This window comes from Acanthopagrus latus, chromosome 8 (assembly GCF_904848185.1).
Source record: "Acanthopagrus latus isolate v.2019 chromosome 8, fAcaLat1.1, whole genome shotgun sequence".
NCBI classification, from domain to species: domain Eukaryota; kingdom Metazoa; phylum Chordata; class Actinopteri; order Spariformes; family Sparidae; genus Acanthopagrus; species Acanthopagrus latus.
In genome coordinates this window covers 21,871,480-21,885,898 of record NC_051046.1, presented here as the reverse complement: position 1 = coordinate 21,885,898, position 14,419 = coordinate 21,871,480, and the positions used below count along the sequence as shown (strand labels likewise).

At 46.9% G+C, this 14,419-nt stretch overlaps 1 protein-coding gene across 1 annotated transcript in view; it reads right to left on the bottom strand.

Moving 5' to 3' along the window:
- tmtc2b (transmembrane O-mannosyltransferase targeting cadherins 2b) overlaps positions 1-13,430 on the bottom strand; it is a 102,547-nt gene extending 89,117 nt beyond the window's left edge. The window contains exon 1 of the mRNA XM_037108227.1: positions 12,861-13,430. Coding sequence (XP_036964122.1) covers positions 12,861-12,943 — 83 coding nt within the window. The 5' untranslated portion in view covers positions 12,944-13,430. The remainder of the gene's footprint in view (positions 1-12,860) is intronic.
- Positions 13,431-14,419: the final 989 nt, after the last annotated feature.

The window sequence follows — 14,419 nt, the reverse complement described above, 5'->3', positions numbered from 1 at the left end:
ATAGACGTCTTAATGGCAAAACTGTTTTGTTTTTCTTGCTCAAATTCTTACATATTTCACCTTTAATTTCTAAAACCTTCGTTGTCCTTTTGTCTGCAGTCCAGAGAGGAAACGACTCTCTGATCCGTCCACAGAAATCTCATTTTCTGCCTTCCAAAGAGCCCTAATTTGCTGATGTTGAGTCGTTACCGCAAATTAGAAGCTCATTGTGCAGGAAAACATGCCAGCGTGTGTCCTGCCAACTCATCTGTTCATTGTGACAACCTGTATAAATCATTCATCCGGATGATTTACAGCCCAACGTCTCCAGCGGTGGAGCGCTAGATGGATCATCAGCTCACATCCGAACTGTACTTGTTGGCCACATGCAACAGACTTTGTGATGTTTTAACTTCCACATGCGAGCACACCTCCGTAATAAACGTGGCCCACTTTTCGGACGCTACCCTCTCCCACAGAGAATATACTTTACCTACAAATGGGCGATGCTGTGACGCTGCAGGAAACAGGCGCACAGTATAAGTCATTCATTTTTCATTATGGATTTGCACTTCATTAAATGAATGAATGGGACAGCTGCAGGAAGAAATAGATGAAATCCTCATTCAGCTAATAAGGGCCGGCCATCTGTGTGCTCGCTGGGAAACTATGGTGGATTATTCCATCGCTAAAAATCAATAACCTCTCAATGAGCTGCCAGCGGTTCATGCTAGGGCTCCTGATGAGAATGAGAATGCGAGCTGCAGGACGTGCTGTTTTGGGGAGGTGACATAATCATAGACGCCAATCAAGGTCTATTGTCTCCACAGCAACGAGGTCCCGAGGGAGACGGCGCGGCAGGTACCCGGAGGCCTGACTGCTTTATTTTAGCTGTCATGTGGGAGAGTCATCAGCACCATCAATCAAGTGGAGTGATGGGCGCGCTGCATTAGCAAATGTTTCGCTAGTGCTAAATGAGAAGCAGAGGCGGGCGGACAAGTCATTTCATCTACTGTTTAGTGCTGAAAATGCATTTTTCCTAACACAAGTGAAGGAAATCTGCCAACTGATTCTTTGCAGGCAGAGATCAACTTGCCTCAAGAAGTTTCTTGATAAAGGTGTCAGTCTCCTCAGCATAATTAGTCATTTTCTGAGATGATAGTGCTTGTTTCTATTCAAAAAAAAAAAAAAAAAAAAGCAATAAGCCGAAGATTATGTCTCAAAGGCTTGCTAAGGTTTAAAGTTTCTGAGTGACAGTTTGTTTGAAGGGTGGTGCGCCTCATGTGTCTGAAGGTTAGGGTCTTCATCAGAACCTCAGCAGTCACTCACACATATGAAAACAAAGCTCATAAGCCGGCGGGGCCGTGGATGAGTTTCCCCCTAAACTGCTTCCTGATTAAAACAGCCGCTGATGTTTCTAACATGTGGTGGAGAGAAATATGTCTACTGTACAGGTCGGACACGTTCGGAGGAGCCACTTGGGGGATCCGGTGTGGTTTCGGGCCCTCTTAACATCTCATCAGGTAAATGTTGTAAGACCCTTAGCAGCTGGAGGTCACAGCCGGGACAACACGTGCCCGAGGCCTTCACTGCCACACTTAAACAATCAGGGATCAGAGCTGCTAAAGGAAAAACACTTGTGCACACTTTCTCCCAACCCAAACTTCCTCCTCGGATCAAAAATAAACTCGGGCCAATTGTGTGCATCCACCTCCCGCCGAGGAGGAAGACCTCACTTGGCAAAATAGCCAGAGGGGAAAGTCACACATGCGAGAGGTCAAGGATGGGGAGGAACGCCGCGGCCGCAGATACTGAAGGGTCAGTGCTCAGCCAAAATAAACCACTGAAGTCAGCCCCGTAAACCATCATGATTCCATCAATCTGTCACCGGCGTGATTTTATTCATGATGACAGAGAGCGAGCGAGAGCGAGCGCGAGAGAGCGAACGAGAGAGTTGGCTCTGTCTGTGAAATACAATACAACACAAGCTGTTCCCCATCTGGAGGGATGTCAGACTCGTCTGCCTCGCCGAGCCGTGACAAGCTACATTAGAACTTGTCAATTTACACCACATTTGATTGGATTTGGGAACGCGACATACGTGCACGCAAACACTAAAAAACAAACGGTCCGACACCTTCCTCGACACGACTAATTGAGAACAAAATCATTTATTTAACAACTGTGTGCGTTTTACAGGTGTAGCTGGTGTGGAAAGTGCGGAGAAAAACAGTAGCAGAAAGCCAGCATCAACAGTAGGAACTTAACCTACATACTGTATATATCTGGTTTCGTTGCTTCATAACCCACACAGGCATTTAGTGAAAAGCCCCCTAAGGCTGAGATTACAGCCCTGGATTGGATTCAACTCTTGCCCTCTCTCACTGTAGCTATTTGATGAAAGGCTTGGCAAGGGTCACGTCCAAGTGCGGTGGGCATGTTTTTTTTTCTAAACTTACTTAAATGAAAGTATACGAGAACCCGGGCCAGACTGGTCGTCGGGTTGTAAATAACCTGTGGTGTCCCAGAGGGTGGCATTCTGCAGGCTGTTGTGCTTTGCACGCATTTTGCCGAGCACTGAAACCGCGCACTGGGTTCCCAGGGCTCAACGGTATCAATTAGAGGCAGCTTGTGAAAAGATGTGCTTCCTCCGCTGCTGTGGTCTGACAGAGGTAGGAAGTGAGGGAAGAGAGTGGGAGGAGGCGACTCCGACAGCAACCAGAATTCAGTCCTCAATTTGCCCTGTCAGCTTGTTCACAAGTCCACAAATAAAGACGAGTGTGTAACAATACTTGAGCAGTCCCTCACCATTTCCTCCCTCTCTTCTGAGGTGTGCAGTGTGCTCCATCCGTACACATACATCCAACGGCCGGAGAGAACACGCAGCATCAGATTAAAGGCCACAGAGTGCACATGTTTAGCTGTGTCCCAGCGTTACAAGCCCAAGGGGAGCTGCAGGTTACCCACAGTGGCTTAACCGGCCAGACCGCAGGCCATCTGCACTCAACGTGACTCACTCACCACACTTAGGAAACACCAGATACTGTAATCATATTTGAAAACCACTTTAACCACAACAATAACACACGTCAGAGAAATCCCAACACGCGTGTCCTTCAAGAGCTGACCCCGAGCCTGACAAGACGGAGGACACTGTCGAATTAATAGAACGTGTAACACAATCGCTCCTCTTCACTGATGGGTATTTACTCCCCATGGGGTAAACAGTGGCATGCAGATCAAAGTTGACCATTTCATTTGGTTTATTTGCCACTGCAGCTGTGTTTAAAAAGTCCCCCAAAGTACTCCAGATGTTACTGACAAAAAACATCATCTGAATCTGCCGTTTGGAACAACACATTACGACCCTATCAGCAGGACGACCATTTGTCTGTGTTTCTCAAATCCGTTACAAACCGCTTTGGAAAAATAAATACATTTTATGATGTGAGAACGCTATGGTTAGGGTTTGGGTAGGCTTAGGCACAAAAATGACTCGGTTAGGTTGTGGGAAATATCATGGTTTTGATTTAAATGACTACATCGTAAAGGTTAGGGGCACTATGTCGTCACGGTCACAATGATAAACATATGCTTAGGGTTATGGAGGGATCTCAGTTATGCAAAAAGAAAATGTTCAAGTCTGATGTTTTGTTGACCCAACCATCCACCATGACCGCCTCCTTATGCAGACTTTACTACACAACAACAACGACTTCCTCCTTTGCTTCGGCCATAACCTCTACAGGTCATTCTGGGACACTTTATTCTCGGGAGGACAGTCTCGAAATTCCTTTGTATGTATTCTTCATTTGGAGTTCATTTGGAATGTCGATGATTTGAACAATGTGATAGGAACGTTAACCCACAATTCAGTACAATAAACTGCAAAGTGAAAATGAAAGAAAATCAGAAACTGGTACAGTGTTGGAGTAGACTGCTACAGGAGTAACCACACACGCCATAGGAATGCAGCAAGTCGGGTCATTCTTGAAACCCTCACAACTGTTCATGTTCAAATGCAGCAAACCTTCCACAGTGAGAGCACCAGCAAGAAGACTGACTGAATTTTACACAGCCCCAACCAGTCTTGGTGTCACTGTTTCATTCCCACAATATGGCTTATAATTACACCGGAATATAATTGCTCTGATCAAAAATGACTGAAACATGGCAACCATTCTGTCAGCTTTGGCAATCGAAAGCTGATGGACGGTTTCCAGCCTGGCAACCAGTTCTAAAACTTGTCGGACCTCATTTCCACGGGAGCACTGACTGACAAATCATCTTTCCAGCTAAACATCCATGCCACAGGTTGAACGGGCGTACCCCTAACACAAAGAAGTTTCTGTTAGCTCACTAGCTATGAATCCTCTGCCCTCCTTGCTCCATCCCGCCTCTTGAAAACGCTAACCAGAGCACGTACAACCGTAATGAGTTCACCCAATTGGTTCTGACAGGTTTGGTCCGCAGAGCTGCAGCAGTATTCTGCTTTGTTCAAACACTGAACGCTGAGCTCTTGCTTCTTTGTCCTTCATAAACAACAGGCTAACACAACCAGGGCTTAATTCCCCTCTGTTTCGGGGACAAATGGCCTCCTTCATTGGGTCCAGGGAGAACAGAGGGACCACACAGCCCCTTCGTCTTAGAATGGACAAAGGCATTGCCCCCGAACTGGCCAACTTGTGTCATAACCTTACCGAAACGAGCCAGTGGTCCTCGTCGGAGAATAAGGGCAACGAGATGGAGAGGCCCGGAGAAGAGGGCCTTCTCCTCTTCCTTACTGAAAAGGACAAACTATAGCATCCCTGTTGGGTATGGGGGACAGGGGAGTTTTTGTTTCTAATAGCTCGAGGTTCTCTGCTTACACGTCGTGCCCCCTCTCGTCCACAGTCCTGTTAATCCCATTAATATGAAGAGGGCCAAGAGCCTGAGAGTGGCCACGGCTTAAGAGCCATCAGCCAGCATTAGCGCTCGAAATCCAAACCCTTGTCTAGACCCATTAACAACTTAGCCCCGGCAGAGTCAAATCATTTGGGACTCATGTTTAATGATGGGAGCATAACCTATAGCCAGCGTTTACTGATCTCTGCTCACGTTCAAACATTATTTTCAGGAGCCGCTACGCCAGATACATCATGACTAATCTGTTTCTGTTGGTCAAACAGCACATTTGATCCATCACTTTGACTCAGTGTATTCCTTGGCAGCTTTATTGCCTCTCCCACTTTATTGAGTAGCTGTGTTGAACGCCTGCCACGCAACACTGACCATGTGATGGATTTGCTTATTGGATGATACAGTCCGGTTTTACACACCATTCCCATTTAAGACGATTAATATCGCTGTGTCTGTCTGTCTGTCTGTCTAAGCACGTTGTATGTGTGTGTGTGCCGCTATAACCGCATGATGTATTAAGGGAGATTATCTGTTGGCTTTTAATTAAATAGCCAAGCAAGGAGCACTGAGAGTATTCAAAGAGGACTAAGGTTGACGCCTTGTGCGGCGCAGCGAGGACAATCTTTAATGTCTCAATCTACCACCAGGCAACTACATATGGCCCATTTCTCATCCCACTGCATACCAGTCGGGTGGTTTAAAAAGCATTAGAGCCCGATTAATGCAGCTTTGACGCAGCCTGCTCTGGCCGGGCTTGAGCACAACGAGGGCTTTCAGGAAACAATGGGCACGGGGACCACTCATGAGCAGCTTTCGATCCCACAGTGGGACCGGCGACCTACTGCTGCAGTGTATCACAAACGACAATCAGCCGAAGCGGACAATCACAGGAGTGATTCAGTGATTCTCTTCACCCTGCCAGACGTATTCCGTTTCAGCCAGTGGCAGATTGCAGTTTGCTCCAGTAATCAAAGGAAGGTGCCTTCAGCTCAGCACTGTGATCAAGCTATCACAGGTATTTAGGACTAGTGCGTGTATCGAGTTTCTCAAGACGTCTAGACGTCATCTGAATCCAGAGGTTATGGGTATCTGGTGGCATTGAAGGAGTGTGCTTTCTGTGTAAAATGTCATTCAGGAGTTCAGTGAATCACTTGCTCTGCTCTACAGCCTCCTGGTTTTGCACACTAATCATCTTCTTTATAATGAATGCATGGTCTGTGAATAGTCGTCCTGCTATCTGGTTTTTAACCTACCTGATATTTTGGTTAAACACGCCGAACACATTATATAATAACATACATTCAGTGAGGATCTCATTGACACAACAGGGTAAGCTGCCAATTCCGGCACACCAGGGGACGGCTTATACTACCCAACAGGCCCAGCAGTGATAAACGTGTTGAGAAAAGAAAGCGGCAAAGAGGCTGCCTCAATAAATAAGAAAGGAGTCGCGCAAGCGTGGTGACGTTCGAGAGGGGGGAGAGAGTGGTTCACTGCAAAACGACAGGATGCTATTTAAAACCATCTAATCTATCTAATGGCGGACCAAAAGTGATGGGACCCAATGACCAAAGCGATGGACTGACCGGCCCACTTTGCCTTCTGTAACAGAGCAATGCTGCTAGTGTGGCTAATAAAGTTGTTGTTGTGGGTTTTTCGTTGGCATGTCAATACTGCAATTATCTATCAGCCGGCATGCTTGCCTTGCTGAAAGTGCAAAGTATTGCAAGCATCCAAAACCAAAAATAATTGTTACATTTCCTCTGTTTCCTCTGGAGAAAGAAACTCTTTTCAAACCTCTCAATTGCCAGAGCAGTGACAGAGCTTCTGGAAGGAGAAAGTCTGCTGAAAGCCAGCCGGCGTCACACCCACCAACACACAGATCACAGTGGAAGCTGCCTTTCCACTCTGGGCCACACAGCAGTCTGAGGAGCTAATTTAACTGTTTTGACAGTCACTGAGAAAAACCTGGTGACCCAGAACGGAAAGGTAGAGAAAAGGGAAGTCCACAGTTAGGCAACAGGAATGCACCGCTCTGCTGCGATGTGTGCGTTTCCACGCGTTTTACATGTTAGGGAGCGCACCAGAAAAACACTTTCTCAAATTTAATTGCCATTGCACATTTTCCAGATATGCAGGTATTTCGGATTTTTTCCTCTCTGCTCTCACCGCAGGGAGTGCAGCACAAAGGCCAACATTTTTAAAAAGGTGAAATCCAATAACCAAGATACAGTATAATGAAGTCTCATTCTGGGCCTGTTGACAGTGAGGGAGAAAGAAGGAGCATCATATCTAGTCAGCTGTTTCCTATTGACCTAAATATGAACTCGCTCTATCCTAGACTCCAACGCTTCAAGTAATTCTGTAGGGTTTTGTGGGTAAGGGATGCAACTCACAAACATATCACAACCCCTCATTAATGATATTTTTAGACATAAATGTCTTCTGCCAGGCTAGCTTATCTTGCAATTGTGGCAAAGGGTGAAAATAATTTCTACCCTCGTCGGCTATCTGTCGGAAAATGAGAGGTTAGGAAAATGGAGATCCAATCTATCTGTGGTTAGACACTGAGCTGATCTTTCCAGGCTGGTGTAGCTCGAGTAAAGCTATTCTAATTAGGGATTTATCCAATTTCTGTAAAATAACTCGATGTCGGGAGATTAGTTATTGTTTCTGTGTTGTAAAATGGGAAAGTAATTGGACTGAAAATTGCTGAGAACTTCCATTACATCCAAGCTTGTTTACTCACTCCTGTGCCAGGAATGGCACAGTCTTAAGTTGGCGCAGAGTAATTGTGAACGATCTGTGAACGTTACTCAGAAATGCTCAGAAACACCGTCTTCCCCTTGTTTGAAACAATCTATCTGAGAAAGTGTGGGGCCAATACGATTGGGCACGATGCCTCCCACGTATCTTCTTCCTCTCCTGCCAACAGATTGAACTCCCTGGTGGTTTGAGGAAGGAAATGCAGTAACATCAAAGCCTCATTCTCCATACAAAAACATTCATTACATATTGAAACTAGCCTTTATCACACTGATCATCAGTCCTTTGTACCACCAGTTTGTATTTATATTTTATATTCATTTAAAATTGCAATAGCTGATTGTATGTGCCACTCAGGTCCAGTGTTCACAAGCTGTTACTAAGTTGCTACGGCTAACTTGTTGACAAACGTTTAGCTAGTTGCACACAAAACTCTGCTTACTGAATGTTGAGACTGAATCAAAACAGTGAATCTGATGGCCTTAATATTAAAACAATTAGCCAAAAGATGCTAAATATACAAATCGTTAAGGAGAACTGGCTACTCCGGTGATATGTGTGGGTTTGTCACCACGAGCATACACATGGCTCATCCGCTGCTATTTTAAAAAATATTGATTATAGCTGCTTAAAATGACTAGAACATGAGCACATGTGCTTTTGTAATGAGACCATCCTCACCGACTCTATTACGCACTGTCTGTGTCGTTTGGGAACTTTGATGTCTCCATCCTGGCAGCTCCGAGCAAACACAACATCCTCCATTTGAATCCACTTCAAACCTTCCCCTGCAAACTGCAGAAGGGAGAAAAACCCTAAACTGCTTACCAAACGGGACCATCTGGAGGCAGTCGTTGGATGATGGGAGCTGGAGGCCTGAAAGGCTTTGGGGGGGCTGCGGAAGAGAAGGCAGACGGAGAAAGAGAGAGGAGAGAGGAGAGAGAGAGACGGTGGAGAGGCTGCGTCTACCAAACCATGTCGTGAGTCCCTCTCTGCAGACAGGACGGTAATTACAGGGCGCACATGGAGAAAGCCTTACTGGGGAGGGAAGCGGAGATACTCAAACTGCTGGGTTGCCGCCCTCAACATAACCGCAACCAGCCCATCCTAAAGCGCGGGCCATGAGAGGAGGGTTCCAGATCATTGCACCGAGGGATGGTGCCAAGGAGGAGGCAGCCACGGCCACAGACGGAGTCCACGTCAGGCCAGGTAGGTCAGCGCAGGCCGGACCACACAGGGCCTTCAGCAAGGCTGTGCAAAAACTGACTTCACTGAGTATTCAGTCGACTCCTCTGGTTTAAAAATTATGCAAAACTTAAAAGACATTTTAAAAAAAAAAAACACACCAAACAGTAAAAACAAACATGTTTACTAACGTTTGTTTTCCCGGTTGGTACGACCACTAAACAACATGAGTCACCGCCCGAAGAGCCACGTCGCTTCTTTGCCGCCATCGACCCGGGGCTCGCATCACAAAACTGCATCACCGTGAAGCGTCCGGTTCTGCTCCCCCGCCACCCCCGCCCCTCCCCACCCCACCCAGTCCAGATTTCTCTAACAAAGCTTTCAGGGGGCACGGGGCAGAGCGAGAGCGGGGTCGCCTATACCAACTGTCTGAGCGTTATAAATCATCGGCCATGCCCAGGGAGGCTGCGTCCTTCAGCGTGACCCACAACCTTCACACATCCTCACACAGTCAGACCTCAAGTCATCACACCGGGGCGGAGAAATGAAGTGGGTGCAGTTCATCACAACCGTCAAGCTCCAGACAGAGAACGGTAATCCATAATGCCTGTGTGTGTGTGTGTGTGTGTGTGTGTGCAGGCTGAAATATGCCATGAACAGAGCTCAGTGTTTTCAACTGTTAAATGGAGAAAGTCTTCCCCCCGATGTTTTCACCTTGGTTGACCTGTTGGTGAAAAGCTTTTTTTTTTTTTTTTTTAATTCACGAGTGGAGCTAACAATGCCCTCGCGCCTGCACCAGGTTTAGATGCTATATTACCCAGCGTTTGCAGTGTGCGGCCTCCCAGCAGATTGCACCAGTATTTCTCCTCTGACATTTATCTGAGGTCTCCCGTTCCTTCACTAACAGCAGAGATATGAACTCCATGACGTACGATCCCCCTTTTTCCAGCGCAGGTGTCAAAGCTGCGTACGTGTCCGTGATGAGTGGGTCCATGGGAGGGAGAGGAAAAAAAGCTCCCCGAGGGCGATTTGGCACCGCGGAGCAGGCCACTCGTCCAGGCTGTCGGGGTTTTTTTTTTAATTGAGGGAGGGGGCCGCGGCTGACGGCAGGGTTGGAAAAAAATGGCTTTGCAAAGCCAGACGGATAACGTAAAAAAAAAACTGTTTGGTCTTGCCTTTAACGGTGACCTCCTGCTGGCCTTGGCATGCATTAAGTTTGCTCAAGTTAATGTGTAACCTCTGGACTCAGCTTTAGTGTTGTATGAAGTACACAAAAGTCATTACTGAGTGGGTCGGGTTAAAATATCACTTTGATCGTGAAAGTCACCCATACGAGTAGAACTTTAATAGAAGTGTCTGACACTAGATGCACTTGAGAATTAAAAGTTAGTGCAAAAGTGTAGAGTGTGACTCAATAATGCAGCCCTCCCTTCACCACGAGAAGGATGATTGAAGGGGAAAGCAGCCGATCGTTATGTATTCCACCGCCATACACAACTCGCCGATCGATTGCTGCGCCGCTGGTGTCGTTAGCGCCGGTGCCGAAGGAGCCTTAAGCCATCTCACAAAACACCACACAACACGCAACTCTGCATCCCAACTTTATGTGAGCTAATGCATTGGTCTCACAGCCAGGAGCGAACTAGAGGCACAATCTGTCTCCTCGCGGAGAGGAATCAATGCTACACTGTGACAAACTATCCATATTCAACTCTCCTGCAACACTGCAACTCCTCATCGTCCCCCAGTCTCACTCGACGGAAGCGAGACAGAGTTTAGTCTTATTTAAAGGAGACATCTTCACTTTTGGGCCTTTGCATTGTGGAGTGCTGATGTCCTTTGAGCTGCTGAAAAACGTCTGAATGATCCATAAATTACTGTCAAGACTCGCAGCTGAAGTAAATCCTTCCTGCGAGCTGCTGGGGTAACAGCAGAGCTCGCCGTTTGATTTATCGTCATGCGCGCGTTCAATTTTTTTCTTTTTTTATTTTTCAACACGATGACAGCTTCTTCGCACAGTCACATCAGCTTCTTTCCCTACACCGGCACTGGCATTACCAAGTTAGATCAGTCCGCACGTCCACGGCTGGGAAATTATACATCTCCGTCTGCCTCCCTCCCCCAGTGGGAGCCCGAGGGGACAGGAGACGGCTGCTAATTACAAGCCCCAACCAAAACACATGGTGTTAAAAACAGATAATGCTGCCTGACAGATTAGCCTGCGATGAAAAACACGTCAGAGGCAGACAACAACAACAAAAAGAAAAACCTTGAAATATCCCCGGCTGGCACTGAATAGCCGTGTCATTCATCTGTTCCCTAGGAAGCCTGCAATAACTTGGCCCTGGACCGGCGTGGTAATAAATAACATTATGCTAACATCTCCTCGCTGAATGATCATGGGTTTGGATCCCTGTCTTGCATTAAAATCTTGGAGGCTCTCCTGCAGCCACACAGCAGCAGGAGCAGCAGCAGCCGAATCGGCAAGTGGCGAAGTAGCCTATCACCTCTGCGCGGGGGTGAGGCCGCTCCCTGACAGGCTTATGGACGCCGGACGCCATCGCTCTCGCAAGGAGCTGCACCTAAGCGCGACGCGGAGCGGCGCAAAGAGCCACGCTGCAAGAAGCAGCATCAGACTTTCTGCAAGGCCTCGGGGAGAGTGTTACACAGGAAGCGTTCCATACACACAGCAGCGAGCGAACATGGAAAGGAAACACAGCGCCGGTTGATGTGGAGAGTGTTAATGCGCCGTTTCTACACCGAGCTGCTCCCCCTGGGTGTGCTTTAAAGGTGTACTACGTAGTTTTAATCGGAGGAGAAAGATCTCCACTCACTGGTGTCTTTTTCATCTCTCTTTTCACGGTGGAATAAACTGTATAAACAACAAACTGACGTCAAATGACAACACTTTGTTTGTATGTGGCGGACCCTGCCACCTTTCCAGCTCCAAACAGTGTTCCCGGGACCTTCTTTTCCCCTGAGAACAGCTTGTTTACCCAGTTATGGAAAACAATGTTTGCATTATAACCTCATTAACGTTCTTTTCTCCAAACCTACACAGTGCCCCTTTAATATAAACACCTGCTGGCACGTACAGCTGTTTAACATCCGCTCCTAATATTTATATCTCTTTATTAATCAACCTTTATTAGTTAGGAAATAATGGCAGGAGGAAAATAGCGATGCCTCTGACCCACATCAAGGCATGGGGGCTGCATTAATGAGCCTGAGGCTCTGACAACCATTCAGCCATCAAATATCAAAAGGCCAGCTATGAGTAATGCATTACCCCGCTGAACCCGAGCACTGAGCTCCATCCCTCAAACTGATGGTTTCAAGCGGAGGGTGACAACCCGCCCGTTCATTTTTTTTTTTCGAGAAGCGGATTCACAACCAAACGCTTTCATCAGGCTGCACATTCAGAACAGTTCGGGACTCGTCCTGCGGAGCAGGAAGACATAATTTCTCCTCCAGAGATCAATTATTTCCTCCAGTGCAACTCAGAGACTTGGAGAAAGTTCAGACTCTGGAGCACTTTGCACCGAGCACTATTCTGATTTCACTGCTCATCCTGTAAAATAAAAAACAAAAATGACCCCTCCTGCTGCAGGGAACATGACTAGAATATGTGGAAACAGTGTGTGATCACAACCTCGTGAACTCCCCAGAAAGCAAGTGTCTGCAGGAGACAGGAATGTAGTGATTACTAAGTTTCTGGCAAGCAGAAGAAGTAAAAGAACACCAGGAAGACTCACTGCATCATAATATCGATTCTCCTGGTGATCTGATAATCACCCTCAGGGGCTGACTGGTTTTTATTAACGACAGGCTCTCAGTGCCAGGTGCTGCCGGTGCACTGACACACTGCTCATTCAGAGTTACGGCATCAAGATAAATGAATGAATGAACGAATGAGAGAGCAGGTCGGTGATGCCATGCTGTGGTGTAGAGCGGATCAGAGACACACAGTGGGGACAGCGGTGTTAGTAACACGGGGGGGCTGGACCTCATTCATTCATCCCAACAAGTACCTGTCATCGTAGCAGAAATCGGCGCCCAGAGTGTTGACATACAGGACCAGAGCCACGGCGCCGCACAGCAATTCTGCGAACATTTCTCTGTCTCGCACACACGCGGAGGGTGGGGGGGAAGTAATGAAAAAAAATAAAAAATAATAATGATATTTAAAAAATGAAATAAATAAAATCAAAACAAAAGAGATGCGAAGCGAGACAGAGAGAAGGCAGCAGCGAGTCCCCGATCTCCCTCTTCAGTCCCCGTCTTTGTCAGGATGTCTCCGCGAAAACAAGTCCGGCTCCCCCCCCATCATCCTCCTCGCTGAAGTGCACAAAGTGGATAATCCATAAGGTCGCTCCTCGTCCTGTCCTCTCCTCTGCCCGGTCCTCTGTCTCTAACCCATGTTGAGTGGGAGCTGTTTTATCCTGCTGGGAGTTGGACAGGAAATAAAGGACGAGCGGCGTTCAGTGGATGTGTGACAGCAGCAGCAGCAGCAGCAGCAGCAGCGGCAGCGTTCAGCACGCCTTCCCTCCCGACACACAGGAGGAGGATCAGCGCTCTGATGCTCAGCGGCCGCTGCCGGATCAACGACGTGAGCCACACCGACGTCAAGACAGCCTCGATGACGTGCGCCACTTCCGGCAGGACTTTCACAATAAGGCACGTTCATAGCGCTCACACGATTTGGGCGACACATGGTGAGATGAGAACGTTTTCGTCTGGTTTCATGACATTTAAACATTCTTTTAACCGCATCAGGACGAAAAACAAAACAAAACAAAAGCGTTTTTTGCAATGTATGCATGTGGATTTCCTATTACCTCTGCCATGTGCACCTTATACCTTTCAGCGAAAGGTTGCCAATCAATCACCCAGCAGCATAATTTGATATTCAACGTGTAGTGAAGATAATACAAATATTTATATATATTTATGTCAGAAACTGATTTTTTTTCTACCATAAATTAAGATAACTTTAGATTACATGTTCTTCATCTTCTACAGGGGAAATCCATTTTGCCCAGGTCAGCACATTACAAATACGCACAACATATATACATATGATATCACTTTTTAATCCATGATTTTAAAAGGTAAATCACCCTTAAAGATGTCCTTTACAATGTAGTTGTACATTTATGCTTTAATTTTGGTATGTACCTGCCTCACTTCCGCCTCTGCTCCTGCTGTCTCTGGGTCGTTGACGCAGCCAAGATCCATGTGGTGAGGGAGATTTGAAGCGCATGCGCGCTGCGCCACCGACGGAGATGGGGATAAATCACAGCACATGATGCTGAGATCAGTTGGTTAAGGGTCACTTGCTACCACTAACAGCAGTCCAAAATGTGGAGGTGGTCCTCGCTGTGACGTTCAAGGACATCCCGGAGTCGTTCAGGTGGGTGCTGTGGACTCTCTGAGCGGAATCCTGCATATTTGATTTATTTTCACCATTATCTCCTTCCCTTGGGGTTACACTGCGATTAGTGGAATATGATTTCAAACAGTAATGTCATTCTGATCACCAACCAAATACGGCACATCATGATATAGGCTGATATGTATATATCTTTGT